Source organism: Neolamprologus multifasciatus, chromosome 23, assembly GCF_963576455.1.
Source record: "Neolamprologus multifasciatus chromosome 23, fNeoMul1.2, whole genome shotgun sequence".
Classification (NCBI taxonomy): domain Eukaryota; kingdom Metazoa; phylum Chordata; class Actinopteri; order Cichliformes; family Cichlidae; genus Neolamprologus; species Neolamprologus multifasciatus.
This window is the reverse complement of record NC_140460.1, coordinates 41,958,732-41,985,887: the sequence shown is the minus strand read 5'-3', so window position 1 is coordinate 41,985,887 and position 27,156 is coordinate 41,958,732. Positions and strand designations below refer to the sequence as shown.

The 27,156-nt window shown below is 46.5% G+C and overlaps 3 protein-coding genes across 4 annotated transcripts; 1 reads left to right on the top strand and 2 right to left on the bottom strand.

Annotated features, from left to right (window-relative positions):
* Positions 1-89: 89 nt before the first annotated feature.
* Positions 90-7,211, bottom strand: atg3 (autophagy related 3). Its single transcript, XM_085151433.1, has 12 exons — positions 7,004-7,211; positions 6,814-6,855; positions 6,686-6,735; positions 4,982-5,052; positions 4,685-4,792; positions 4,488-4,540; positions 4,202-4,280; positions 4,077-4,111; positions 3,850-4,002; positions 3,604-3,731; positions 1,987-2,055; positions 90-1,476 (listed from the first exon to the last, which is right to left on the bottom strand). Exons 1-12 carry the CDS (start codon positions 7,073-7,075, stop codon positions 1,395-1,397), a joined length of 942 nt encoding a protein of 313 aa, XP_085007559.1. The 5' UTR covers positions 7,076-7,211; the 3' UTR covers positions 90-1,394.
* Positions 7,212-7,224: 13 nt separating this feature from the next.
* cars2 (cysteinyl-tRNA synthetase 2, mitochondrial) lies at positions 7,225-13,128 on the top strand. 2 transcript variants are annotated; one of them, XM_085151418.1, is made up of 15 exons: positions 7,225-7,594; positions 7,669-7,719; positions 7,797-7,914; positions 7,988-8,059; positions 8,222-8,327; positions 8,416-8,496; positions 8,576-8,705; positions 9,461-9,594; positions 9,733-9,800; positions 9,910-9,976; positions 10,087-10,225; positions 10,433-10,556; positions 12,123-12,218; positions 12,349-12,561; positions 12,637-13,128. In XM_085151418.1, the coding sequence occupies exons 1-15, from the start codon at positions 7,380-7,382 to the stop codon at positions 12,721-12,723; spliced, it is 1,701 nt and encodes a 566-aa protein (XP_085007544.1). In that variant the 5' UTR covers positions 7,225-7,379; the 3' UTR covers positions 12,724-13,128. The 2 variants fall into 2 exon arrangements, with proteins under 2 accessions (XP_085007544.1, XP_085007543.1); XM_085151417.1 differs by having other exon boundaries at positions 12,346-12,561.
* Positions 13,129-14,263: 1,135 nt separating this feature from the next.
* On the bottom strand, positions 14,264-18,304 carry ddrgk1 (DDRGK domain containing 1). Its single transcript, XM_085151436.1, has 8 exons — positions 18,115-18,304; positions 16,983-17,132; positions 16,538-16,656; positions 16,333-16,434; positions 16,131-16,253; positions 16,022-16,060; positions 15,843-15,948; positions 14,264-14,584 (listed from the first exon to the last, which is right to left on the bottom strand). Exons 1-8 carry the CDS (start codon positions 18,200-18,202, stop codon positions 14,424-14,426), a joined length of 888 nt encoding a protein of 295 aa, XP_085007562.1. The 5' UTR covers positions 18,203-18,304; the 3' UTR covers positions 14,264-14,423.
* Positions 18,305-27,156: the final 8,852 nt, after the last annotated feature.

Genomic DNA, 27,156 nt, shown 5'->3' with positions numbered 1-27,156 from the left:
TCATGAAGGAGCATTTTTAGGTTTTAGATGTTTACTTCAAGACCCCCGCTGCCCCTCCACAGCACCAATAAATACATCCATAAACAGCATTTTGCTTGCAATATTTGGGAAACTCTTTATTGATAAATGTACATCTTTCTGAAACGGTGAAGCCACCAAGCAATTTAAATTAGAAGACTGGACCAACAGGCACAGATACAAAGAGAATATTTGATCAACCGACACACGAGGAAGCAAACTGTGGATTACTGAAGCAGATGCTTTGTATGGATGAGTGCTGCCGCTGTAATGAGCCAAACATGATGGGTTATAGGAAACATGGAGTTGTAGTTAAACTGCATCAGTGAGGCTGCTCTGCAGAGGTCACAGCAAACTTCTTCAAAGGTCAGTAATACATTAGACACAGAGTTACATCTGACAACAAATCCTCTGAAGCATCAATTAGAAACCTGCTCACGACTGAAGACAGACACACAAACGGGATCAGCACATTCACAACAAACTGAGGTTCAGCCTCGATTCCCACAGAGAGCGTTAGGAAGCGAGGACAGCTGACGGGAAACATCCGTGCTCCACGAGCTTCCCTCGACTCCGCCGTCGGCCCAGTCGAGATAATGCTGCTATTATTTGTAGCCATCCAGAAGTTGTTGGGCTCCTGCTTCAGTTTTCCTGTTTCTCAGCTGCCACTGAGCTGAGACAGATGTGGGCAGACATGAGCACGAGTGGATGCAGCCCAAGCTGCTAAACAGAGTTTTTTCCACAGGGCTGGTGGAGACCGAGAGCAGAGCAAACTCACACCAAGAAGCAGTGATTTCAAGCTTGAATGTGACAGTTTTAAGTTCCTAACTGCAGGATCGCCTCCATGATGAAGTGGAGGATTCGTTTGGTTTCTCTAAGGTAGGGGCGAAGCAGCGCTGTGGGAGCAGCAAACCTGATATTACACGAACACATGAATGACTGTCAGACTGGGAACTAAAGCAGCTCATTAATCCTTCCTTACAGCAGCACAACTCTTGGTCACCGAGGGTTAGACGACTAGTCCGACACAGATTCTCACCTCTGATGTGTTTAGCTTGTCACAGAGACAGAACTACACACAATAAAATGCATCTGAATTTATGCAACAGACCAGGATAGGTTTGCATGATAGCACCCTACCTCTGTGCTGCACACACACAGATCAAACTGATCGAGTTTCTCTGGGTTCAGCAGAAAACAAGCACGTGTCCTAATACGTCAGCAGTTCTTTTAAGAGACAGCGTTTCATATCCTTGACACTTCCACACAAAGCATCTTAGAGTAACACAAACATTCAGCAGACCGGTTGTATTGAGAGCGGAGCGGAGAGCATCTCTGGTATTTCCCGTGTGCACGTCGTGTTGCAGCGGAGGCACCTACATGGTAAAATGTCTCGTGTAGTCGTATTCTATCGTGGGAATGACGGCCTGCACAAACTTGAGGAAAATCAGAAGATACCTGAAAGCATCAGTTAAGGAAACAGAAGTGGAGTAGAGTGACCGCCTGCCTGACCACGAGCACTCGCTGCAGTCCAGCCGCCTTCCTGCCTGGCTGCAGCGGCTCCTATAAAATATCGACGTGCTGATACAGCAATGAGCTGTTGGTGTACAGAGCTCTGTAGGTAAAAACATCCATCTCTGCTGCTCATCCTGGTAAGCCTGGCACCTCCTCAGGCAGCTTCTTGGCTGGTCTGGAGAGATGCTGTTAGGAGCCAGCAGAGCGATGCAGGCTCTGTGTGCTCCGTCTGCCCTTTGGCTCTGCTGCTGACCGGAGCTTCCCCTGCTGGGTGCTGCTGTAGCGCCCACACCTCCAGCAGCTCTGACACTTTCCTTTATAACGACTTCCTTTTGCAAATAGCCGAAAATACCCAACATGCACAAATTTAAAGAACAAACGTTAAGCTTCTCAATGGAGCCACTTTCCTTTCATTGTGTCGCTGTGGTGACACGTGACATCATCAAAGGATACATATGCACTCCCAGCTCTCCTCCTCCTTCTGCCACAGTCTCAATGATCTTTTTCATCACTTCAGCATGCCTGAAAGCAAAGGTCACGTGAGTTCAAAGGTTAAAGGTTCTTGTCAAAATGTTTGTGACACAGACATCCTTAAACAAACACGACCATGGGCTCCTTTATCTCAGCGGAGACGCAGAAGAATACAACTCGATACCAGCACCAGCTGACTCGCCATTAATGGTCATGTGATCACTCAGTACTGTTGCAGGGGCTCTGCCTTACAATTAGGGCTGCCACAAACGATTATTTTGATAGTCGACTAGTCACCTATTATTTTTGTGATTAGTCGACTAATCAGATCATCATCCATTGGATGTACAGCGTACAGCTTATTACAGCAGCATCGGCTCTTATATAACTATCATTAGTTTACAGCTTTAAGTGTGCAAGGTATGTGCTAACTAAAAATAAAGACAAGATGATAGTTTATTAAATTTTTAATGAAATTTGCAGATTGTTTCGGTGAAGTTTAATAAACTCCTTGCTATCTAAAATATAACAGGACACCGGAGTAAATACTCGAGCATCTCACACTTCTGATAATCAGCTGTCTGCCTGACGTTTATTCAGCTGTGTAAAAACTATAACTTTAATCTCAGCCAAACCGATTTACTCAGGAACAAATAAAATACTGAAAAAAGCCAAACAATAACATTTTTAAGTTATCTAAGTGACTTATATATCATGTTTAACCTGAGTAGCGAAAGACGGCGGTGGGTTTGAAAACGATTAGCCGGGAGTCCGGTGTTCTCACGGCTCTAGTTAGCCTAGCCCCCGGCTAGCTATCGAGCTAGTGGCTAACAGACGTCTCCGAAATCGTCGGAGCGCTTTTGAAAATATGTGGTGTCTTGATAAACTGAGCAGATATTTGAGGTTTACACAGCTACATTCTCGCCTGAAAATATGTTCAACGTTTATTTTGTGACCCAGAAAGAATAATAAGAGTAATATTAAAACTAACTAGCTGCCGCCATTGTTGGAAACTGAGCTGGGCCGCGCTATGAATTCTGGGACACAGCTTCTTCTTCTTCGGGGTTTAACGGCAGCTGACATCCTTGTACATGCAGTGCTGCCATCTTCTGTTTCAGTCCGTTATTACACTCTTAAATCCTACTACTTATTCCTGCGTCTTTTGTGATCTTACAAAGCTTCAAACGACGCGTCGACTATTAAATCAGTCGTCGACGATTTTGATAGTCGACTAATCGTGACTAGTCGACTAATCGTGGCAGCCCTACTTACAATAACACATCTGTTGTTGGTATAGAAATCAAGTTGAATTGAACACTGAGAAGTGAGTTGAGCATGTGAAACAAAGGTTTTGGGCTGGATCAGCAGCTTCTAGTGAAAACAGAAAGTTAGTGTGTAACAACATTTGGCTTCTTAAAACGCAGTGAAACAAAGTACAGTGCAAATCAGCATCATTTAACCCGTCACAGTGTCATCCATCTTTTCCTGATTCATTCATTCAGCACAATAAGCCTCGACACCAACATCCACTCTGACATCACAGGTGCAGCTGTGGTGGATCTCCTCCATCTTTCAATGCAACAAACGAAACTCTCTCACCTGCAGGGGTGAACCGAGCACATGGCAGGTGGAGGAAGGTGGGGGTGGTTCTCGATGGTGACCGTCTTCTTCACGTGGTCCTGACTGATGTCCTCGTACATCTGCTCTACAGTGAGCGGCTGCCTGTCCTGGGAGACAAAGCAACAAAGCTGCTCTCATTCTGAGTTTTCTGACTGCTGCAAAGTCACACGACTGCTCATCATCTCTATATCACAGTTTCCCCACCACGAAGAATAAAGTTCATACTTCATCGTATCCAAAGAGCCAGAGTCGAGGGGTCTGGTAGTATTTATCGTAGGTGATGTACAGGTCATATGTTCTTGTCTGAAGAATGGCATCTTCGCTCCCGGGTTCTGCTTTGGTTTTCATTTCTGCTATCTTGCTGGTGTCCAGGGTTGCCTAGAGACAGAAAACAAGAGTCAGGCCGGAGTCGGGTGGACGACGGCGGAGGTCAGACAGCGCTGTGAGCGTACCTCGTCTGTTTCCAGCAGCCCGCTTTCTTCATATTCTGAAAACACAGCAGAGTGTGAGGGCCGATCTGGGAGCACATCCAAACCACAGAAGGACACTGATCAATACCATCAATACCACCACCGACCTTCCATATCTGCCGCTTCTCCGTCTTCATCATCCTCATCGTCGCAGCATGCTGCAGACGTGGCATTCATATTCTTATCCTGGAAGAGTTCAGATTAAAGCACAGATGTGGAACTGCACAGTCAGACGCTGGAGATGCAATCGATGCTTTTATGATGCTCCACCAATCACAAGGAGCGAAACTGAGCAAACGAACATCCCTCCATCACGTACGCCCTCGGTGCTTCAGCCGAGGGATCAAACAGAGCGGTGAATGATTTTAAATTCATATTAATCAGAAATCAAACCTTGTTGTTGTCCAGTGAGATTTCCTGCACAGCATCTGTGACTCCTGACACACCTGCAGACACATTCAGGGATCTTTACTGACACCTGCATCAGGAAACACTCGGCACACGTCTGATATCACGTCATCAGAATGAGATCGACCACCGTGTGATCTCATGTGAACCGTGATGAACAGTTAGCTGTGTGGGTATCACACCTGTGTTGTGGTAGGTGTCCACCCAGCCCCCGTCTCCATCGTCCTCCTCGATGATGGCTTCCAGCTCATCTGAATACTCCATCTGCTTACAGCGCTTGTAACAGGGCACTACACACACACAAACACACACACGCACACACAGAATTATTTGTTCACATTACCATAAAAACTTCAGTCCTGTCCTGGACTTTAAGGCACTTGAGGTTCAGTCTTGTGTCACTAAACACTGAAGCAGTCTTTAAGAATGAAGCGATGAGTCAGACTTGCTGACTGAGATTCCTCCAGTCTGCCTCTCACCATTGCGTGTCAGGAGAAACTGTTTGTCCTGTGGCAAATATGGCTTCACCTTTGCTTCTTCTCCAGTGGACCTGATGGGAGAGAAAAAACAGAGCATTTACTGCCGTTTTAGGCCGGCTCAGGTCCTGAGACCTCCACCAGGGTTACAAACCCAGTTTATTACAGCTGTTTTCATCTTTCTGACAGTGAAGAACATGGACTGAGCTTCTGGTTTGGAAAAATGAAGTCTAAAGAGCACCAGATGTGGACAGCTGTGGACAGCTGTGGCTTTGGCTCTCGTGTGAAACAGCTTTGTGTCCTCAGTTTGGGTCTAGCTCATGGTGATGCAGCATTTCACAGTGGAAGATTATCTGTGGTATGAACTCACATGAACTAACAAGCTGTCAATCACAAGCCATTATCACTGACAGTTAACCGATAAAGCAAATGTGGAAACATCAACTTCAAGCCTCCAGCAGGTGAGGTCACAGTAACTACATCCAGCTTTTATATTTGTCCTGCATTCGACATGCAAAACATAAAACCTTTGTTCTGTGGCAGCAGGATCAGTGTGTGATAATGACACAAGCTGGGTTTCTGTGTTGCATCACAGCAGCTTCTTCCATTATGCTGTGAAATCGCTCGGACACATTCAACACTCATACGAGCTCTGAGAGGCCGCACTTTCCACACAGACGTTCCTGTGAAAGCTGCAGCACAGGCAACATTAATCATCACAACGGTCCATGACAAACCTCACCCACACTGCAGCAGGACAATGTTGGCGACACAGTGGTGCAGCGGTAACACTGCTGCCTCCCATCAAGACGCTCTGGGTTTGAACCTGCCAGCTGGTGGCTGATAAAGACGGAGTCAGAGAGGTGGAACATTTCATCAGCAGAGTAAGTCCACAGATGATCAACACTTTGTGACTGAAGCAAAGGGGCAGAAAACTCTGTCATTACTACTGAAGACGAGGACTGCAGCCAAACTGCAGAACCGTAAACAAGGTTATGACAGCGCCCCCCATCAGAGCAGCACCTGGGTTTCATTGTCTTAGTGGAGGGTGGGGGTGACGGTGCCCTGTGTGGTGCAGTCTCACAGTTTCAGCTCCACTCTGTGCAGAGAAAACTTGTTTGGACAGATTGATAAAGACTGCTGACTCTGCGCTCTGTGAAAACTGCTCGATGGACGACACAACAATCGAACCCGCACATGTGAGGATATCGCACATACGTGTTCTTTGTATGATCTTTCCCTTTTTAATGTACGCTGATGGTTTGGTCATTGTGTGGTCATTGTGTGCTGGTTTGCAGCAGTTACTTGGAGTTTGTGTTAGTTCTGGTGCCCAGTTTGATATTTCCTTTAAGCCTTTGTGGTGATGATGATGTGAAGCATGTAAGCATGAGCACAGATGATGGTAAAGTGGCCCCTCTTCAAGCTCTTTGTATAAACGGCTCATTTGTGGTGTTACTACAGTAAAACAAAAAGTGCAGGTGACGTTTTTTACATTTTCCACCTGCAAACGTTTGTCACAGGAACTGTGTGTAAATGCGCCGTTTGAACGAGTGGAGAAACTGAGCTTTGACTGTTGGATCGTGGAAACACGAGCTTCCAGAAACACGGGGTCACGCGTCTATATATTTTTACGACAGTTTCGTCTTTCGTGCGTTTCTTTTTTAATGACACGGACTCATCGTGTTTGACGTGAATTAAGCCTCTCACCATTTCCATGTGGGGCAGTGATGAACCAGGTGATCTCCAGCTGCTACAAACTGAAAGACAGAGAGGAGCGGACAGGTGAGGCCCTGAGCCGCGGGAGGAACAGTGTACGCGGCTGTGTCGGTTCTCACCTCCTCCGGTGTGAGGACTCCCGTCTCTTTGAATTTTGATTCCTGTCATTAACAACAAAGCGAAAACTATTAGTGCTCCGCTTCACTTCCGGTGAAGCAGCTGCGTGTCAAACATTTCACACCGAGAGCACACAAATGAAGCCCAACGTCCGAGCGGCTACAGCTACCAGCAGCTAGCTGCCGCGCTTACCTTTAACACCGGGGTGAATAACTCGGCCACCCCGAGGGCCGTGCCCTTCACCGTGTTGATCACGTTCTGCATATCGGAGAATCCTCTGGGACCTGAACCTTCCTGTCAGAGCTCCGACTATTTGGGCATAGCTGTTCACACTGCCAGCTACATCAAGTCACATGATTTGCTTATAAACTTCCGCTATACAACTCTCGCGAGAAGTGTGAGAGTGGCTTAAACGTGCGTGAAGAGCGAAACAACCGTGTTTAGATCGGTTTGTTTTAGCGTCGGAACCGCTGCGGTGAGCTGTGCGTGAGCTCCGGTGCGTGAGCTGTGCGTGAGCTCCGGTGCGTGACACCGCAGACTGCGCCTTCAAGCCACGGCGGCTCGCGCTATGTGGAAACAGGTGAGCTCGCTGCTGTGGAGGGCACCGGTCCCCGGACTTTCACCGGTAGTCACGGTCCGATCCACGTCCCACGGACCCAGCTGCAGTGTGTCCGGGAGGGAGTGGGTGAGGCCTAGCGGCTTTGATACGGGCTTGAAGACTTTTAACAGCCTGAGCAAACAGAAGGAGCCCCTGATCCTGACGAGAGAGGGGGTCGCGACCTGGTACGGACTCCGATCACTGTGCTGCTCATGCCGGCACTAATAACCTAATAACCCACTTATGTGTTACATCTCAGGTACAGCTGTGGACCCACCGTGTACGACCACGCTCACCTGGGTCATGCAAGGTAACTATGGCAACAGTAGGTGTGGCTATGGCGTGCAGGTAAACGGTGTGTGCGTGAGCTCTGTGGGTTTGTTCCAGCTCATACGTGAGGTTTGACATCCTGCAGAGGATCCTCCGCAGACTGTTTGGGATCACCGTGGTCCATGCCATGGTCATCACGGACATCGATGACAAGATCATCAGAAGAAGCTGGGAGGTGAGACCGTCCTGCACCTGCACCTGCTGCTCTGTTCTCACCTGCTGACGTCATGTTTCATGTGGTCCAACAGGAAAATGTTTCCCCAGCCGCCATCAGCGCGGTGTACGAGGACGAGTTCAAGAGGGACATGCTGTCACTGAAGGTGCGAGCTTAGACCTGCAGCAGATCAGCATCACATGCACAGGATCAAAGCTTTATGTCATGAAGCACTGCACAGTTTGACCTCCACTCTGAGTTTCAGCGTTCACACTGTGGATGCTGTTCCTGTTCATTTCTAAACACGTCTTCATGTCTTTGTGTTGAGGTGGTTCCTCCTGCAGTGTATTTAAGGGTCACAGAGAACGTGCATCATATCGTTGCCTTTATTGAGAAGATCATCAGAAATGGACACGCTTATGCCACAAAAGAAGGTAAATAACGAGGAGCTTGTGCTTGTTTTGTTTGGTGTTGTTGGTCTGAAATGCTGGAGGTGTCACTTGTGCACTGCTTTGGTTGCAGGCGACGTGTATTTTGACATTGAGTCCATTGGTGGCAGGTACGGCAGGTTTGTGGGAGCTGTGGATGCTCAGGGAGAGCCCGGTGAGTGTTGGTCTGTGTTTCCATGTCGATGTTAGTGAGACGCCCGAGTTTACTGACCGCAAACTCTACGGCTCTGCAGGCTCCTCAAACAAACGGGACCCGAGGGACTTTGCTCTGTGGAAACCGTCTAAACCTCGAGAGCCGTACTGGGAGTCCCCGTGGGGCAGAGGAAGACCGGGCTGGCATATTGAATGTTCCACCATTGCTAGGTTTGTTCTGTTTACTCATGAATCCCATTAATGTTTGGGAATTCTTATCTTTGCCCAGTTACAGACACACCTCAGTAAATGAGGTGACTTTTACTGCGGTGATTTTTTTCCTCCGTGGCATCATGGAGTGGGCGACTGAACAACCTGTGATTTCTGCATTTCCTCAGTTTGTAGACACTTTGTCTTATTGTGGGTTGATTACAATTTTAAATTGGAAGCCAGCAGCTGCAGCCTCTCGAGCAGCTGCAGTAAAGAGGCCTGGTCCAAACCAAAGAACTGCAGCAGTCCAGTCTGCAAGTACTGAACAGATCAACACCACGTTCAAAAAGGTTTGGCTTTACCTCGGCCAGCTGTCTCAGATGGAACAAGTCAGATTGAACTTGTGCGCTCACCTGCCTACAGTGTAAAGGACAGAATAAGGTACACAACAAGGTTTTAGCACTTGTCTTACAATGACAGGATAAAGAACCCACAGCAAATTTAAATCCTTAAAACTGTAAGGATATCTGCTGTCCTCAGGGATGTACTAACAGCCGAGATGAGTCTGTGCCTGCTTTAAAAGGCAAACCTGCCAAAGTGAAATGAAAGGGTATACTGTGAAAAAATAGACCCCAGTGTTAGCAACAGTTAGCAACACTGACTTCATGTTAGTCCAGCAGTGATGTTTCTGTAGTCAAACAGCTGGAAAGCAGGATTTAATTTGCCTGAGTTTGTTATCAGACTGATGAGTTTCCTGTTTGTGTGCATGCTTTCAGCTCCATGTTTGGGGGACAGTTAGATATCCACTCTGGAGGGATTGACCTGGCTTTTCCTCACCACGAGAATGAGATCGCTCAGAGTGAGGCGTATCACCAGTGTGGACAATGGGCAAACTACTTCCTGCACTCAGGTAAGAGCCAGACGCGGTGCTGCCTCGTGCACGCTCTCTGGAAAGCAGACGTTGTCTGAAAGCGTTTGGGAGTCATTGCAGAGCTGAGTTTGGGAGCAGCTGTGTGTCGTGCTCTAAGCGTGTCGTTGCTGTTTTTAGGGCACTTACACCTGAAGGGCAGTGCAGAGAAAATGTCTAAATCTTTAAAGAACTACATCAGCATCAAGGTACAGTCCTGCTGACTTCTCCTTGTCTCAGTTGTGTTATTGCATTAATACCTGAGTGCGCTATGCTGTGTGGAGTGGGTGAAAATGATCACGTCTTCGTCCTCGTCAGGATTTCCTGCAGTCTTATTCTGCCGATGAATTCCGGATGTTTTGTCTTTTGAGCAAATACAGATCAGGTGAGGCAAACGGTTAGGTCTTGGTTTTCCCAGTTTGATACATGAATGCATTTGTTATTGGCGTCGCATGGCTGCGATGTTAAACTGCACTTCCTGTAATGTCTCCGCAGCTATCGACTACAGCGACAGCAGCGTGCTGGAGGCTCGCAGCACTCTGGACACCATCTCCAGCTTCTGCCACGATGCTCAGGCCTACATGAAGGGTCAGCTGCAGTGTTCACACGTGCAGGAGGATTTGCTCTGGAGCAGGTGCCCACTTTCTCCTCCGCCCATGGCCGAGTGTCCTCTTCATATCTCTCTCCTGTACCTCGCACAGCTGTAATTAGCTGAAGCAGTGAGGACAGATGCTCGTGCCGGCAGCAGTCAGGCATTTTGAGACGTTTGCCTGCTACATTCAGCTGATGCCTGAGTTTCTGCTCCGTCTATAAACTTCCTGTGTTTTTTGTACTTTTTCAGGCTGGCTGAGACTAAATCCACTGTGATGACCACTCTAGCAGATGACTTTGATACACCGAGAGCCATAAGTGCTCTGATGAATCTGGTTTATCACGGAAACTGCCAGCTTCAGCCTGTTTCTATGGTAACTGTCTGCCAGGTTTGATGTCAGTGTGTCAGTGATGTTAGTGGAAAGTCCCAGTTAGCAGCTGGGTCTCCACCAGGTCTGGCAGTATTACCGCTCTGGGAGAATGCTGTCGTATGTTGGGTTACACGTTGGTCTGAAGAGCTTTGAGTGGTCAGTAGGGCTGCCACGATTAGTCGACTAGTCACGATTACGTTGACTATCAAAATTGACGACTGATTTAATAGTCGACGCGTCGTTTGAAGCTTTGTAAGATCACAAAAGACGCAGGAATAAGTAGTAGGATTTAAGAGTGTAATAACGGACTGAAACAGAAGATGGCAGCACTGCATGTACAAGGATGCCAGCTGCCGTTAAACCCCGAAGAAGAAGAAGAAGCTGTGTCCCAGAATTCATAGCGCAGCCCTGCTCAGTTTCCAACAATGGCGGCAGCTAGTTAGTTTTAATATTACTCTTATTATTCTTTCTGGGTCACAAAATAAACGTTGAACATATTTTCAGGCGAGAATGTAGCTGTGTAAACCTCAAATATCTGCTCAGTTTATCAAGACACCACATATTTTCAAAAGCGCTCCGACGTTTTCGGAGACGTCTGTTAGCCACTAGCTCGATAGCTAGCCGGGGGCTAAGCTCGCTAGAGCCGTGAGAACACCGGACTCCCGCTGATCGTTTTCAAACCCACCGCCGTCTTTCGCTACTCAGGTTAAACATGATATATAAGTCACTTAGATAACTTAAAATGTTATTGTTTGGCTTTTTTAGTATTTTATTTGTTCCTGAGTAAATCGGTTTGGCTGAGATTAAAGTTATAGTTTTTACACAGCTGAATAAACATCAAGCAGACAGCTGATTATCAGAAGTGTGAGATGCTCGAGAATTTACTCCGGTGTCCTGTTATATTTTAGATAGCAAGGAGTTTATTAAACTTCACCGAAACAATCTGCAAATTTCATTAAAATGTAATAAACTATCATCTTGTCTTTATTTTTAGTTAGCACATACCTTACACACTTCAAGCTGTAAGCTAATGATAGTTATATAAGAGCAGATGCTGCTGGTGCAATAAGCTGTACGTTTTACGTCCAATGGACGATGATCTGATTAGTCGACTAATCGCAAAAATAATCGGTGACAAGTCGACTATCAAAATAATCGTTTGTGGCAGCGCTAGTGGTCAGACTAGACAAGCTTCAGTTCCACCTCTGTCACAACAGCTGGACAGTCCCACTGTTGTGAAATCTGAACTTCTGCCAGCAGACGTCGGGTTAGGTCAGGGGTGGGGAGCTCCAGGCCTTGAAGGCTGGGCTCCTGCAGGCTTTAGATGTGTCCTTGATCCAGCACAGCTGATTTAAATGGATAAATGACCTCCTCAACATGTCTTTAAGTTCTCCAGAGGCCTGGTAATGACCTGGTCATGTGATTCAGCTGTGTTGATCCAGGGTGAGATCTAAAACCTGCAGGACAGCGGCCCTCGAGGCCTGGAGTTGCCCACCCCTGCACAGTGTGGTCAGTGAGCAGGAGTGATACTTGTATCGCACATTCAGACACGAGCCTGTTTCTGTTCAGCCTGCTGGAGCGGCCCGCAGCCCCGCCGTGTTCGGAGCAATGGTCACCTACGTCAGAGAGGTCTTGGATGTGTTTGGCATCGACCTGCACACTAAGGTCAGCACTTTTTCACTGTGATGGCCCTTCAGCGGGCAGCATGAGGCGTCTGTCAGTGAATCATGATAATAACCCTTGATTGAAGAGGTCTCCCGTCTGTCTCCCGTCTGTCTCCCGTCCTCTGAAGGAGGCTGAGGTGCTGAGCAGCCGTGGCAGTCTGCAGCCGGTTGTGGAACAGCTGACTCAGTTCAGGAGCAAAGTTCGAGAGTTTGCGCTCACTCGTCAGGACGGTTCGTCCACAGGATCCCCGAGCAGAGCTGGACTCTACCCTGACAGGATCCCTCTGCTTAAAGCCTGCGATGCCCTCAGAGATGACCTGGCGCCCCTGGGTGTGCTGATAAAGGTACGACGAACACAAGGTTAGCTCAGTGCATTTCCTGTTTCGGGCTACACTGGTGGGATTGTCTTGTGTTTTTAGGATAGAGGAGCCACCTCCACGTGGGAGATCAAAATGAGCACGAGAGGACAAGGACCGGAGGACAAAGGCGAGGAGACGTCCAGCTAAAGGTTTTTTCCTTTCTGACAATGATTCAGCTTTGTGGACTCGACGGAAAGACTTGGAATAACAAGAAAACAGCAGGATGCCATAAAACAGAAGCTCAGGGTTTGTTTGGTAAGCCACGTGCTGTACCTGCCCGTCACTGTGGCTCCACCTCTCAGTCATGTTACAGGGCTCCTTTACTTTTAAACCCGGTGGTTATTCAGTACTAGACTAAATCTGAGCTGCTGTAATGCTCACAGTTGGCTGTACCTGCAGTGTCATCCAGGTTTGATACCCACCTCACCTTATTCACCCCCCAAGGCTGATGCTCACCATCCTGCTGGAGCTGCAGAGGTCTGGCAGCATACTCCACCACTATCACTGTATTTGGCATTGATACATTAAAGTTTTGCTGAAAGTGCTGCAAAACTGCGCAGTCTCTTTATGGATTCATCTCTGAGTACAAGGTCTGAGAATAACGAGAACTTCCTTCGTGAGTAGCACACGAAGCTTCTGGGTAGTTTAACCATTACCAATCAAAGCTGACACAGATGTGTGGAACTGAATGCAGCACACGTAGAAAACCCATAAATATACCCAAGTGTGGGTCGAAGGAGCTTGGAGAGAAAAGCGTCTGGACTTCTTTGAGTTGCTTGAAGACGTTTCACCTTCATCCAAGAAGCTTTTTCAGTTCTAAGGTCAAAGAGCAGTAAAAGAAGCATCTATGTCCACTGTGAACGACCATCTTTGAACAGAGGGCGGGGCTTAACACACCAACTCTCTGCCATCTATAATCCAGTTCTAGATCCTCCCCAGACGCCTTAAGGCCCACTCACATCCTGGGCCCTCTGACCTCAGGAATTCACAATGAGCTCACCTGAAACTCTGGCTGATTGGGACCCACACCCAGTTTCACACCTTGGCCCGTGTGATTAGGTAGAGGATCGATCATCAGGGGGTCCTTTGTCCCTCTGTGGGGGGAAACTCCCACTAGGTTTAAATCTGGGACTCTCCACCATTTGACCTTAGAACTGAAGAAGCTTCTCGGATGAAGGTGAAACGTCTTCAAGTAACTTAAAGAAGTCCAGACGCTTTTCTTTTCAAGCTCCTTTGACCAGCGGTCTCCAACCTTTTTTGCACCACGGACCGGTTTATGCCCGACAATATTTTCATGGACCGGCCTTTAAGGTGTCGCAGATAAATACAACAAAATAAAACTAGTACCGGTACCAAAAAAAAATAAGATTTATTCATAACACACGTGAAAAGACCCAGGAAAACCGAGTAAACGATAAAACGATAACAAAATAACGCTGAAAACCGATAAAAACCCTGAAAACGATACATTTCACACCTGAGCCTCAACTCTCGCGGCCCGGTACCAAACGACTCACGGACCGGTACCGGTCCGAGGCCCGGGGGTTGGGGACCGCTGCCTTAGACCACGATGACTGAGAACCTTCACAGACATAAGTGTGTTGTGTTACTTTGAGCCTGAGTTTCTTCACGACTCCGGTAAAGAAGAAACGCTGTTGTGCAAATACAAAAACACACGGGTCACTGATAAAACTCAGGATTAGTTTATTCCAGTTTGACTGAAATCCTCATACTGGGAGGTCGACTGTAACCTGACGCCTGCTGTGATTGAGAGTACTGAGCCACACAGGATGGCAGTGAAGAGTCCAGCTGTGTGTCAACAGCCACTCAAGGATGTGTCCACAGTGTCAGGCAGCACTGCGACTGTCAGGCATCAGGTTGATCAGAGAGTTGCTGGCCTGAGCCAGCTCTGTGATGGACACTCGGCCTCGCTGCCTGATGAACTGAGCCACCGAGTCCAGCTCTCCTGGAGTGATGGAGATAAACTTCCCTCTGTCATCAATCACACCTGCAGACAACAAGTAAACAGTCAATGCTCGGTTTCTTATACAGCTCTGTTCTCAGTCGGAGCACTCAAAGCGCTCTGCACAACATTCAAGGACTTTTTTCTAAGCACTTCCCATCTTAGGCTACGTTCAACAAAGGTGGGAAAAAGAAGACTTTACTTAGGCTACGTTCACACTGCAGGCGAAAGCGCATCAAATCCCACTTCTCTGACCCTCTGCGACCCATCTATCCGATCATGGTGTGACAGTGTGAACGGCACAAATCCGATATTTTCAAATCCGATCTGGTACTGAATCGGATACATATCTCAAGTTTCAGAAAGCTGCTGTTTGATGGTCAAGTCGCATTAAATCCATCTTTTACGTCACCGACACAAGACAGACGCCAATTATCAGCGCCGGAGAAGACATCGTGAACGCTTCCTGGTCATCCTGTGAAGATGTCAGTGAAACTGTTGGGAAGACAACGTTGGAGAAACGTGAACATTTTATTTGTTCTGTATAATCTGCAGATTCTGACAGAAATCTGCAACTATCCTTTGAAGCAGCGCTCCTCTAAAACAGCAATAAGGATCATTATTAGGTTATTTACATTATTATGTAAATAACAAAATAACTTAAAGCAAAAACTGGGAAACGTGAAGTCTGAAGTCTTTATATTAAGGCCATCAGTCAAACAATACTGTTGGTCTGGGTCTAAACAGAGCGCGTTGTGTGTGACGTCTTCTTTTGCGCATGCGGCGCTTTGAGCGTCACACTAGAGCACGTTTGCTGTCACATTTTATTTGTAGTGTGAACGAGCAGACAAAAAAATCGGATTTGATCAAAAAATCGGAATTGAGCATCAAGACCTGCAGAGTGAACGTAGCCTCACATTCACTCAGCAGACTGGGAACGAACCACCAACCTTCTGGTTGGGTGACCTGCTCTACCACCTGAGCTAAAGCCACCCCACAGGTAGGATCTGCCTTCTAGATACTACATCAGCACTTCATAACAGCAACCAGAACCAATGCTCAGACAGTTACTTGGACATCTGGTGGCAGCATCAAGCACAGAAGCTCTGCTTACTGCCAGCAACGAGCTGAAGTCGTCCATGAACATGTGGAAGGATGTGCAGTCGGGCTCAGCCTGGCATCCTTCACAACAGCAACTGTCAGCCTGATTTTCCTCATTAATTATGTAATAATTCATCTTCTGGCCTCCTGGCATATTGGATCTGACATGGTCAGTGTATTTGAACAGTCTTGACGCGCTAACCTGTGAGGGAGCCTTCAGCCAGCAGGTCCTGCAGTCTGCTGATGGCATCTTGCGTCCTCATCCCAAAATGAGAAGCCAGATCCTCCAGGAGAACCACCTTCGAGGTCTGCAGCAGAGGAGACCGTTAGAAAGACGCCGACTGATGTCAGCAGGGAGCAGCGGCGGAGTGGCGGCCTTACCTCGATGTGCTGGATGAATTCTTGCAGCAGGTTGCGTGACTGAGAATACACAAGCAGAGGTTTACTCCAAATAAAACAGGGATGTTTAACATAACGTCACCAGTCTGACCTGGTCCTCAGAGAGCTGCTCCTCCTCTCCCTGCTCTTCTACGATAAAGGAAGCCTTGAGTCTCAGGTACTCTTCCTCCTCGCGCTTTTCCTGCTCCTCTTTAGCTCGGCGCTCCTGCTCCTCCTGAGTGGAGAGCAGCACAGAGCATCAGCAGCTGATCACGTGATCACAGAGGAAAGCTGCTGAGGAGACTCGGCGACACCTGTTTCTGTTCCTGCAGCCGCTCCTTCTCCTCCGCCTGCTGCCTCTCCTGCTCTCTGAGCTCCTGCATCCTCCTCCTTTCCTCCCGTTCTTCCATCTCAACCTGAAAATAGTAAACTGTAAAGTGACTCTGCAGTAGAACAGAGTTCATTAGAAACCAGTAGATGGAAATGAGCCCTGAGTGGACAGTGGAGCACGTGTCTCACCTCCCTCTGGGCTTTCTTGGCTTGTTTCTCCTCCAACTTCCGCTGCTTCTTGGCTCCGACCTTTGCAGTCGGCTGGAAGCTCTGCTGCTCCACCTCGTCTTCCTCCACAGGCTCCTCCTCTGAAACCAGCAGGACACACTCATTCTCACGTATAAACATCACCTTTACTGTGTGTTTAGCTTTTGATCAGCAGAAGTGGAAACAGAAAAAAGGGGAGTGAAATCAAATAATGTGACACGTTATAAATACTCAGCAAAAACTGTGGGAAAAGCCCATGTTTAATGTTTAAATCCATCTTTGTGTGATGAACATGCGACTTCTCAGGGACATTTGGCATCTTCCACACAGGAAACCTGTGCTTCATAAAGCATACGCTCCGACAGCTCCAACACGAGCTGAGCAGACTCTTCCAGCACACTAAACAAGTTTATTTCCGGGGCTTTACCGCGCTCCACAGCTTCTCTCTGAGGTCGTCTGTTTGCCATCACACTGGCCAGGTTCCTTCTCCGGCGAGGCATGCCGGCTCCTCGCTCCTCTGCTGCTCGCTGAGGGGGCCCCGCTGCACGCACAACATCCCTGCGCTGGTCCTCGTCGGCTGAGCACACAGCACAAGGAAACTATGAGCCACGCATTGCACACACTTTGTCAATTAAGTCAATATTTAAAAAGGGGGGGGGAGACGGGGTAACCACATAAAACTCGGGTTTTGTGTCTGTGACTTTAAACGCCATCAGACACAGATTCAGGCCAAAGCTGGTGTAAGTCTGCCGTTCAAGTTCAGGCCCACATCAGCTCTGCACAGCTGCACGCTGACAGCACGTCGTTACCAAGCGTGACGTTTACATTCCCACTGCCCCACGAGCTTTAACACAAACATCTGATGAACTCATTTACAACCGGCTGTCAGCGCTATGAGCCGGTGTTGTGCCAAAAAGTGATTTCTCATATTTAAAGTGCTATAAGTAACTTGTTGGGCTATAATATGTTAAACATATGTCAAATGCATCCCTTATGGATGACATAAAGTCATATTGAGCCACAAGCAACATTCTTGCAACAAGATAGAAGACGCAATCAGTTTTTGGCAGTGACTTTTACATAACCTTTATTTATGCAGTAAAAAAATCTCATTAACATTAAAAATGTCTTTTGTAAGAGTAAGTTGCCCAACAGGACGGCAGCAAATATTACAATAGTTCAGTAAAAATATTTTAAGTGGGGATAAAGGAGCGGATTGGTTATAATGTCAGTACAAGTTGTAAAGATACTTAAAAAACAGATACTTTTTTAATTCTTTATGTAAACGCTGTTCACCGAAGTCTATTTACGAACATACGTAAAGATATTACACATAAAAAATACACAGAAACACTGGAAATCACTTTTTGGCACAACACCGGATCGACACATTTAGGGCTTCACCAAAACACAGCACAGACCCAAGCTGTCAGAGCTACAGGTGCTACTCAGCTGCTCAGCTAGCAAACAGCGTCTGAAACGAGCCGCCTGGACTGCGGCATGTCGGCATCCAGGCGGCGGGCCCAGCGCTGCAGCCGAGCGCAGTGACGCGGTCCTACCTGCCCGTGTCTGCCTCCGCACCTTCACGGCGAACAGTATGAGGACGACGAGGACAGCAGCAGCTATCACATACAGCGCTACATCCATAGCTGCCCGGAAAATACACTGAACGGAATCTGTTCCTTTATGACAGCTCAGTACTAACGCTCCTTCTTCTTCTTCTTCTTCTTCTTCTGCTTCTTCTTCGCGTGTTTTGGTGAACCGATAGGGACATAGCGCCACCTGCTGTGTTGGAGTTCTCAGTACAGCTGCTGTATGATGACCACAGAAAATAATGAAGTCAATTCATTCATTTGGTTTTCTGGATATCTGTTTGCAGCCTCTGCTGTCTTCGTCTGTATCCGGGTATCCACCAACCTGAACACCGGAGATCAGATCAGATCTGGTACAACTGTTCACACGAAAGGGTTGGCACTGGTTGTACTGGTCACTCTGGCATGAACAGCACACCCGAGCCGATCCCACAAGTTAGTGATGGATACATGAAGCGCACTAAAGCTTGAATTGAAAAGAGGTTTTCAACACAGTCCTCTCTGGTAGTGACGTATGAAGAGCAGCTTAAATCCATGCATCCATGCTCCGCTTATCCTCGGTCTGTAACAGGGTTGAGATAAACTGGTCATTATGATTGCCCACCAATGTTCCCTCTAAGCTGGGCGTGAGCAGTTGTGCACTGCTGGCACGTCTCTGTGTTGCCCACAAAACAAATCTAACCTGAATTGAAATTAAAATTAAAACGTTAACAATCCTGTTCTGCAGTGTTAGTCAGTGACTGGCTGCTCCCGTATGGGATCAGAACGATGCCACCTTATCCCAAAGTCCAGCCAATGATGTGATTCACATTCGTATAAACGCAGCTATTCCACGTCGCTGACAGGCTATGACAGCGTCCTTATGTGCGACACCGGAGTTTTAGCAAAGCGGCTGATGTGGAGTGAAGTTAATGACAACGTGAACAACCATTGGAGATGTGAGCAGGACAGACGAACAACTGACGGACAAAGTGTGGACTTTATACCAGTTTTTAAATTGGAGTTTAAAAGTTTTAGGAGTGACGGCGTGTTTGAGATGTGCGAGATTTGCGACGTTCAGCACAAATCTTGTGTAGTGAGTGTGTAGTTAGTGTGTAGTTAGTGTGTAGTTAGTGTGTAGTTAGTGTGTAGTGTAGTCAATAGTGTTGTTGTGTGTGTCAGAACAATGAGGCGACTGCTGAGTGTTACAGGTGTTACAGCAGTGATACATCTGCTGCTGTCAGGCCTGCAGGTATCAGGCTGTTGTTCTCCTTCATCTCATAGTGACACAAATTATTTTTTGGCACAAATAATTTGTGTGGCATCAGATTTGATGCAGAACAGCTGATTGTTCTGTAAATAGTTTGACATGTTTGTTTTTAGGTAAACAGCTGCAAAAAACTGTTGTTTGCATAACTCAGTAACTTTTTTGAAGAAGTAACTAAATAATTAATTACCCAACATTGGTCATTATTTACTGTATTTGCAGACAGAGTTACAGACTCTCTCCCAGACCACAGACTCATCATACAGTCAGAGCTTTATAAAAAAAAAAAGTTGTGTTTTCAAAATTGGAATTAAAGTTATTTTACCTCCAACAGTGTGAACATGCTGCAGGTCATGAACAAGATTTTTTTACATTTTCATTGTAAGTGGGCTAAAGCAGTTAATTAAAAGTCGTCTAACATAAATGCTGTAATGTGATTACTTTAATAAACATGTAACTTGGATGATTAGATGCTGGCGTGACCACAGTGCACACGTCTGCTGCTGCTCACAGTGGTCCACGGGACGCTCAGACACATGAAACATTAGAGGGAACATTGTTGCCCACGTGACAATAATTAACATCATGTGACAAAACTGTGTAATATCGGGCTACCGTTATGATGCTTTGAATATGTTGTGCCGGGGTTTGTGTGTGTTTTAGGGGTGAATAGTAAATAATTTCGATGAACAAACCTTTCTTGTTTAAATGTTTGTGGTCTCTGTTTACTTGTGACTTGTGTACTCAGTGCTGAGGTGAGGGGACGGTCTCCTTGTGGCATCATCTCCTTGAAGCCCACCTCATGGCCCGTCTCTGACGTCCTCTGTTATATGTGTCACAGAACACCACACTGAAGTTGTCCTGTGGTACGTGCCCCAACCACATCAGTCAGACGCAGCATGCTTGGAGCAGACACATACTACACACTACTGACTGCTGTAGGTCCATGCTCACAGATGATGCTGATCAGGTACCTGACTGTCAGCACCTGGGGTCACAGGATACCTGCGACTGATTGTCCACAAATAGCTCTTCTAATTTATATATTAATGCTTGATGAACAAAACGAAACTGCTATAAAATGTTTTGCTGCTAAAAGGTTAAAAATAAATCAAGGAATCCAGCTGCGTGTTTATTTCTTCCTGATGCTCATCTTCCTGTCTACACACAGAGCTCAGAGACGAGGCTGTTTCTGAAGACTTGATTGGTCAGTGGACGGTGAATCCATTCCTGCATTTGTTGATCTGTCACAGCAGAAGGTTAGCAAAAGTCACATGTTAGAAGACAGCCAATTAAAAAGCTGGGTGACTTGTGTGTTTATTCTTCAGTACTAGAGCAAAACTTCAAAAACTTCAAGACTTCTCAGCCGGACTGAAATACACACACACACACACACACACACACACACACACACACACACACACACACACACACACGCATTCATGCCTACATGATGACTGATATGTTTTAGAGTGAGGAAGCGTTTACATACAAGCATGGGAGCAAGAACATAGGAAGTGCATTTTGGTTCTACACAAGCATTTATATAGCATAGCATCTTTATTTATAACGCACTTTAAACCAACAATGTTGACCAAAGTGCTACAAATATAAACCAGAGAGAAAACAGTTTAAATTACATATAAAATATCTTAAAATTAAAAATAATATAATCAATAAGAAAACATATTAAGAGACATCAACAAGTCCTGCTGTGCTGAAAGCCAAGGTAAATAAATATGTTTTAAGACGTGATTTAAAAACAGATAAGGAAGGTGCCTGTCTAACATGTAAAGGCATCTTATTCCACAGTTTTGGTGCTGCCACAGCAAACGCCCGATCCCCTCTGAGCTCACGATTCGTCCTGGGCACGCTCAGGAGGAGCTGGTCTGCCGACCTGAGGGACTGGGAGGGTATGTATGGATGAAGACGCTCAGAGAGGTACAGAGGGGCAGCATTGGACAAACATTTAAAAACAGATAAAAGCAGCTTAAAATGGATCCTAAAATGCAGACAATGAAGCTCCTGGTCCTGAAAACTGTGCTGTGGTCGGATTAAACCAGCCTGCAACACCTCGGCAGCAGCTGTGCAGGTGTAACATGCAGAGGCTGCTGATCACCACTAGGTGGCAGAAACACTGCGGACTAGATCACTTTGAAGGCACACATGCACACACACATGCACACACACATGCACACACACCTTGCTTATCTGATGAACTGTTGGTAATAAAGTGCACCTGAAACATCATCATCTACTATTGGACTGATTGCTCCAGTCACACCTGGAAACTGACTTTGAGATTGTGGAAACATTGTGGCCTTTGATCATGTTACATAACCAGTCCACAGGCTCTGTTGTAGACCTTGAAATGAAGAAGCCTTCAGCTTTTATGATGAGTGAAGGTGCAGACGGAGAGATGGAAACCAGCTGCAGCCACACTCACATTTTATAGAGGAGCTGTCAAACATTTGGGTCAGTCTTCAATACTGTGTTTGCAGTCTCTCAGTTACTGTGAAAAGCTGCCATCATAATGTGTGTTTTAGTGTTAATGCAAACACATCATGAATGACATTACAGCTGATACTGGGTTGTGTCTCTAGTATTTGGTGCAGAGAGCTGTCACAGTTCAATAAAGAAATGTTTTACTGTTATCAAGAAGCAGTCACTGCACTGATGAACTGTGTAAATGGGAGGTTTCTGAGAGTTCAGCTCTATCTGATGGGACCAAAACCCTGGTTAACCAGCACAAACTGGGAGGTGTGGGTGCTGAGTATGGACAAATGTTCACTTTTAGCAGTTTTGGTTCTTCTCCAGGGAAGCTCCGCTAAACAACCCTGACGATGTCACTGTGATGTTAGCAGCTCAGCTCTGCTTCAGACCACGACACAGTCTGTGTGGACGTGACAGCAGAAAGGCCGCTGTGAGCTGCATGATGAGAGCTGCAGCATCGTGGAGGATGTCTGAATCACAGAGCTTGCAGTTTAATTAAAGCGACGTCTCAGAAGAGACAAACGGTCCTGGTGCGTCTGATGACGGCTCCTCTGTCAGCCGACTGAAGGAACAAGCCTGCGAACGCACCGCCGGGTCCTCCTCTGCTACACAGCAGCAGCTGAAACAATGTCAGCACTTTGGGACGAGAGCGGAGAACAGCAGAGCAGATAGCAAAGTGAAATGAGGACAGGTTCATCGTTTAATCCCTTCTCCCCCAGAAGGATGTGAAGCTCGGTACTTTTCCATCGCCGTGACATCTGGAGGGCACATCCTCTTTCTTGAACACCCACTGCAATGTGATATTGCGTCTCTTAGCACTGTGTGTGCTCCATCTGTACGGAAATGTTTTGTTGCTACTAACAACACAGTTGATGCTGGTAAAAATGGCCCGTGTGTGTCTTCACTACAGCGATTACACTGATAGTACACACTGTACTCAGACTTAACGCCACAGCAGACTGCGTTGTGCTCTGTGCTCTCTTTCAGTTGTGCGTCTGCTCGCACACAAACAACACTGCGTTCGGCAGAGAATCGACCTATCAGACGCTCTCCTGTGACCTGCAAAGAATGTAGTGTCACAGAGCGGAGACGATCCAAAGTTGAAGGTGATGGAAGGACACTTGACTTGCTGCAGTCTTTATTTCCTGTTTCACTGCTCAGGTGATCTGAGGGGGCGGGGTTTACTGCAGCTCCACTTCTGGTAAGACCGGCAGGGAAAAGTGGCTCGTGGCTGATGTTCCACGGTACGTCTAACCTCCAGAGGTCAGTGCAACCTACATGGAAAGTGCTGAGCCAAGAGGAGCCAGTCAGCAGACGGTGCAGGTGTAGCAGCTCCGTGTGCGTGATGTAACAAGGAGGTAGTAAGAAGGGGCTGGACAGAGAGAGACAGGAAGAGGAAGACAGGAAGAGATGCAACGTCCTGCAGGCCCAAGGTGACTCCTGTGCAGCACGGGGTTACTGTGAGGAAACACCTAAGTCAGAGGGCGTGCTCACACGACGCTTTATTTAGCTGTGAGCAAACACTGCAGAGCACCAGATCAGATGGATCCGTGCTCGCACAGAGTTACAGACAGGAAGGTCAGACATCCACCAAGGATGTCGTTACCTTTGGATTCAAGGGCAAAGTTAGCACAGTTTAGCATAAAGACCGAGGAGGCTGATCGGGTCCAAAGGTTGCTGATTAACACGCTGTGATTAAGTGTAGGCGAAGCCCACACACAGAGCCCAGCAGCCTCGCACAGCTGTGCTACGCAGACACTCACTGGCTCGATGCACAGGTCAGGACTTCCACTTCTGACTGAGCAGACAGAAACAAATGATGGGACTGTTTGCATTCACTCAAAAACACACTTTGCTGGACAAGATTATTGGTTCTTTCATTTGGGGAGGGAAGCCACCCAGGGTCTCTAAAACTTTGCTGCAGCGATGCAGATTTAGTGGAGGACTTGCATTACCTAATCTTCTAGCCTACTACTGGGCCGCTCACATCCATGAACTTTGCTACTGGCTAAAATCTTCTGGTTCCTCGTGGTGTAAATTGGAGCTATCATCATGTAAGGGCTCTTTGCTCTGTTCCTCTTTACCCGTAGAACCCTCTCTGTACACTGATAATCAGGTGGTTCTTAACACACTCAAAATCTGGTTTCAGTTTAGACGTCACTTTAATTTTGTAATGCGTCTTCCTCGGGTCCTCTAAGCGACAACCATTTGTTTCCCCCTTCACTCTTGGACTCGACATTCCCAGTGTGGTGTGACAAGGGTATAACACAGTTCAAACATTTATATGTGGACGGTGTTGTCTTCTTGTCTTCTCGTTATAATCTCCCTATCACCCATTTGTTTCGCTATTTTCAAATTCGAAATTTTGTTGCCAAGTGTTTCCCAAATTTCCCCTCTTTACCTCCAGAACAGCAGTGGGAAACTACGTTATCATTTATTCCTCATCACAGAGGAACCGTTTCGAAACTCTATGATGCTATCCTGTCTTTTAGTAACCTCTCTAATGTTAAGCTTAAGTGTACGTGGGAAGGAGAACTAGGAATTCGAATACATGAGGAGTCTTGGGAACAGGCTATAGCGAGGGTACGATCTTCCACCTCCTGTGCTCGTCTTGGACTTATTCAATTTAAGGTCATACATGGTGCATTTCTCTAAGTTTAGACTTTCTGAATTGTATCCAGAAGTGGAAAATAAATGTGATAAATGCCACGGCTCTCCTTGTCACCTTAGCCACATGTTTTTTCTGTGTCCTGAGCTACAAAGTTTCTGGACGGGGTATTTTGCTATTATGTCGACTGTTCTTGGGGTAACTCTTCGTCCTTGTCCTCTGATTGCTGTATTCGGGATTCCTGTTCGCTCACTTACACTTGATTCCACACAAAAGGATATTACAGCCTCCACATCCCTGTTAGCCAGACGTCTAATATTGTTGCATTAGAAGTCTGTTAAGTATCCTACTATTACCCGGTGGCTTAAAGATGTCATGTTTTTTTTAAAACTTGAAGAAATTAAATATACGTTGAGAGGTTGCACAGCCAAATTTTTTCACAAGTGGCAACCCTTTATCTCTTATTTTGCTAGTCTAGAGGTATTGCCTGTTTAAATGTACTTCTGTTACTGTTTGATGGTTGTGTTGATCTGTGTGGGACTGGGGGGGGTCTTTGTTTTAGAATGCGTTGGTTTTTTTCATATATATATGTATATAAGTTTATTTACTTAGGAAAATGAAGAAAGGTTGATTGTATTTCGGTAACTGCAAGTACTGTTGTTTTCTTTTTTCAATAAAAATATTTTCAAAAAAAACCACACTTTGTATTTCTCATATCTCCATGAACAACAGAGCTGTGGGGCAGCTAAAGGAAAGAGTCCAGAGGCGCCGATGTGATGCTTCAGCACTGAACGGAGGATCACCTGCTGGGATGTGGATGCAGCTGCGTGTCCTGTCACTGACAGGTGTTACAAACCGATAGCACACAGCTGTGATGAACATTTGTGAAGGCCTGCAGTCTCACTTACTGTTAGCACTGCAGAGAGCTGCTGTAATTTCCCTTTAAATGCAATGGCACAGACTTATGCACGAGCAGGCGGCCACAGCTGGGGTCACTGACTCGCTAACCAGAGCAGTCTGCTGGAAAGCAGTAACACAACCTGCCGAACACAGTTCTCACTGCGAGGTGAAGCACAGGCAGTAAAAAGTACAAATAAAAGAATCAATAAAAAGCTGAGCTTCACTCAGTGGAAGCACAGACTAAACTTGAACTCCTGCCTCTCAAATAGACCTCTCATATATATACTCTGTGCATTTTGCTCATTTCAAGCTGGCAGGTCCGTTTCTGCTGTGTCATATCACTCAGTGTCGCGCTGCCTCTCGAGCACAGGCTCGAAGCTGAAGGTTTACTGCAGTGTGATGGAGAAATCTGCACACACTGATGGATCCAGTATGAAGACTGTTATGTATGTGTGGTGCATGTGTAGACTAACCCAAACATCTCCGTCGGTCGGACTCTGCAAGGGTTTGCAGAGACTGCTGACCCTCTGATGCTGTCAGTATTCTGCTGCTGCAGGACATTGTTGTGTTGGCGTGCTGTAACTAACGGGTTGTCCAGCCTCATGTTGTGTATTTGTTTACAGCCTAGCAGTGTGCTGTGGACTGCACATGCTCCACATGCTGATGGATGCTCTAACTGAAGACAGCATCCAGTTGCATTATGGGAGATGATAAATTCGTGCTTTTTGACCTCACGCCAGGTAACAGACGTTATGACATCGCAGCCTCTGGTTTCTATTTAAATCCCTAAATAGCATCTTGTCCTCACGCAGCACAGCCTATTAAAGTCCCACAGTCATTATCGCACCTGAACAGGACAGCATGTAAGTGTTTGTTCTAGTGCAAACGCAGTCAAGATGTCTGCAAACTGCACCTGAACACTACAGAGCATTTAAGGCGTTGATCAGTGGTCATGACAAACTGGATACTAACGATCAAGAAAGAGACCTGTGTTCCTGCAGTGGGCTGTTTATAATACTGGAAAGCTGCAGTCAGCTGAGACTGAAGACGTCACCTGATGATGACGAAACGTTTCTCCCACTGAAACCGTCCAGATGAACAGAATCAGCCTTCTGGGATTTAAAGCTGACGTAGTAAATGATGCTGATATCGATCCATCGTTTAGAGATGAAGATGTGTTTGAACTTGTGCAGCGATGAGAGCAGCAGCGTTTCAGTCCTGCACCTTACAGGGAGGACGTCAGCGCACCCACTGATGGGCGGAGCTCTGCTGGATCATTAACTTTACTGTTCTATCGAATTTTGCATTTTCCTCCTTTTGTTTGTGTAAAATAATTCTTTTTTTTTGATCAAGGTCTTTTTATTGAACAAAGAATTGCTTCCAACAACAAGTGTAACTCAAACCCAGCCAGAGAGGAAAGAAGAGATAAAAGAAAAGAAAATTACAGATACAAAGTAAATAATAAGATAAATGAACAACAGCAAGAGAAAAAAAACCCACTCACACGCACATTAAGCGATAGTATCCGGACTTAATCTTTCAAAGTAAGTAAGAAAAGGTTGCCATGTGTCATAAAACCTCTGAACCGAACCTTTTACAGTGTAGTGGACCTTTTCCAGCTGAGTATAGTACATGACATCCTTAACCCATCGCCCATATACAGGTGGAAGTGGCTCTTTCCATTTCAATAATATCATTCTACGGGCCAAACGAGTGCAAAAGGCCAGAAGATCAGAGTGTGATTTGGAAAGACTGACATCAC

Coding starts and splice junctions, on each gene's coding strand:
- atg3 (XM_085151433.1), bottom strand. CDS start 7,075: ATGCAGAACGTGATCAACACGGTGAAGGGCACGGCCCTCGGGGTGGCC. Junction 6,736..6,813: donor GAGTCCTCACACCGGAGGAG/GTGAGAACCGAC, acceptor TCTGTCTTTCAG/TTTGTAGCAGCTGGAGATCA. Junction 4,793..4,981: donor GTTTCTCCTGACACGCAATG/GTGAGAGGCAGA, acceptor GTGTGTGTGTAG/TGCCCTGTTACAAGCGCTGT.
- cars2 (XM_085151417.1), top strand. CDS start 7,380: ATGTGGAAACAGGTGAGCTCGCTGCTGTGGAGGGCACCGGTCCCCGGA. Junction 8,328..8,415: donor CGCTTATGCCACAAAAGAAG/GTAAATAACGAG, acceptor CTTTGGTTGCAG/GCGACGTGTATTTTGACATT. Junction 10,226..10,432: donor GAGGATTTGCTCTGGAGCAG/GTGCCCACTTTC, acceptor GTACTTTTTCAG/GCTGGCTGAGACTAAATCCA.
- ddrgk1 (XM_085151436.1), bottom strand. CDS start 18,202: ATGGATGTAGCGCTGTATGTGATAGCTGCTGCTGTCCTCGTCGTCCTC. Junction 17,133..18,114: donor GCGGAGGCAGACACGGGCAG/GTAGGACCGCGT, acceptor CTGTGTGCTCAG/CCGACGAGGACCAGCGCAGG. Junction 16,061..16,130: donor AGCAGCTCTCTGAGGACCAG/GTCAGACTGGTG, acceptor GTGTATTCTCAG/TCACGCAACCTGCTGCAAGA.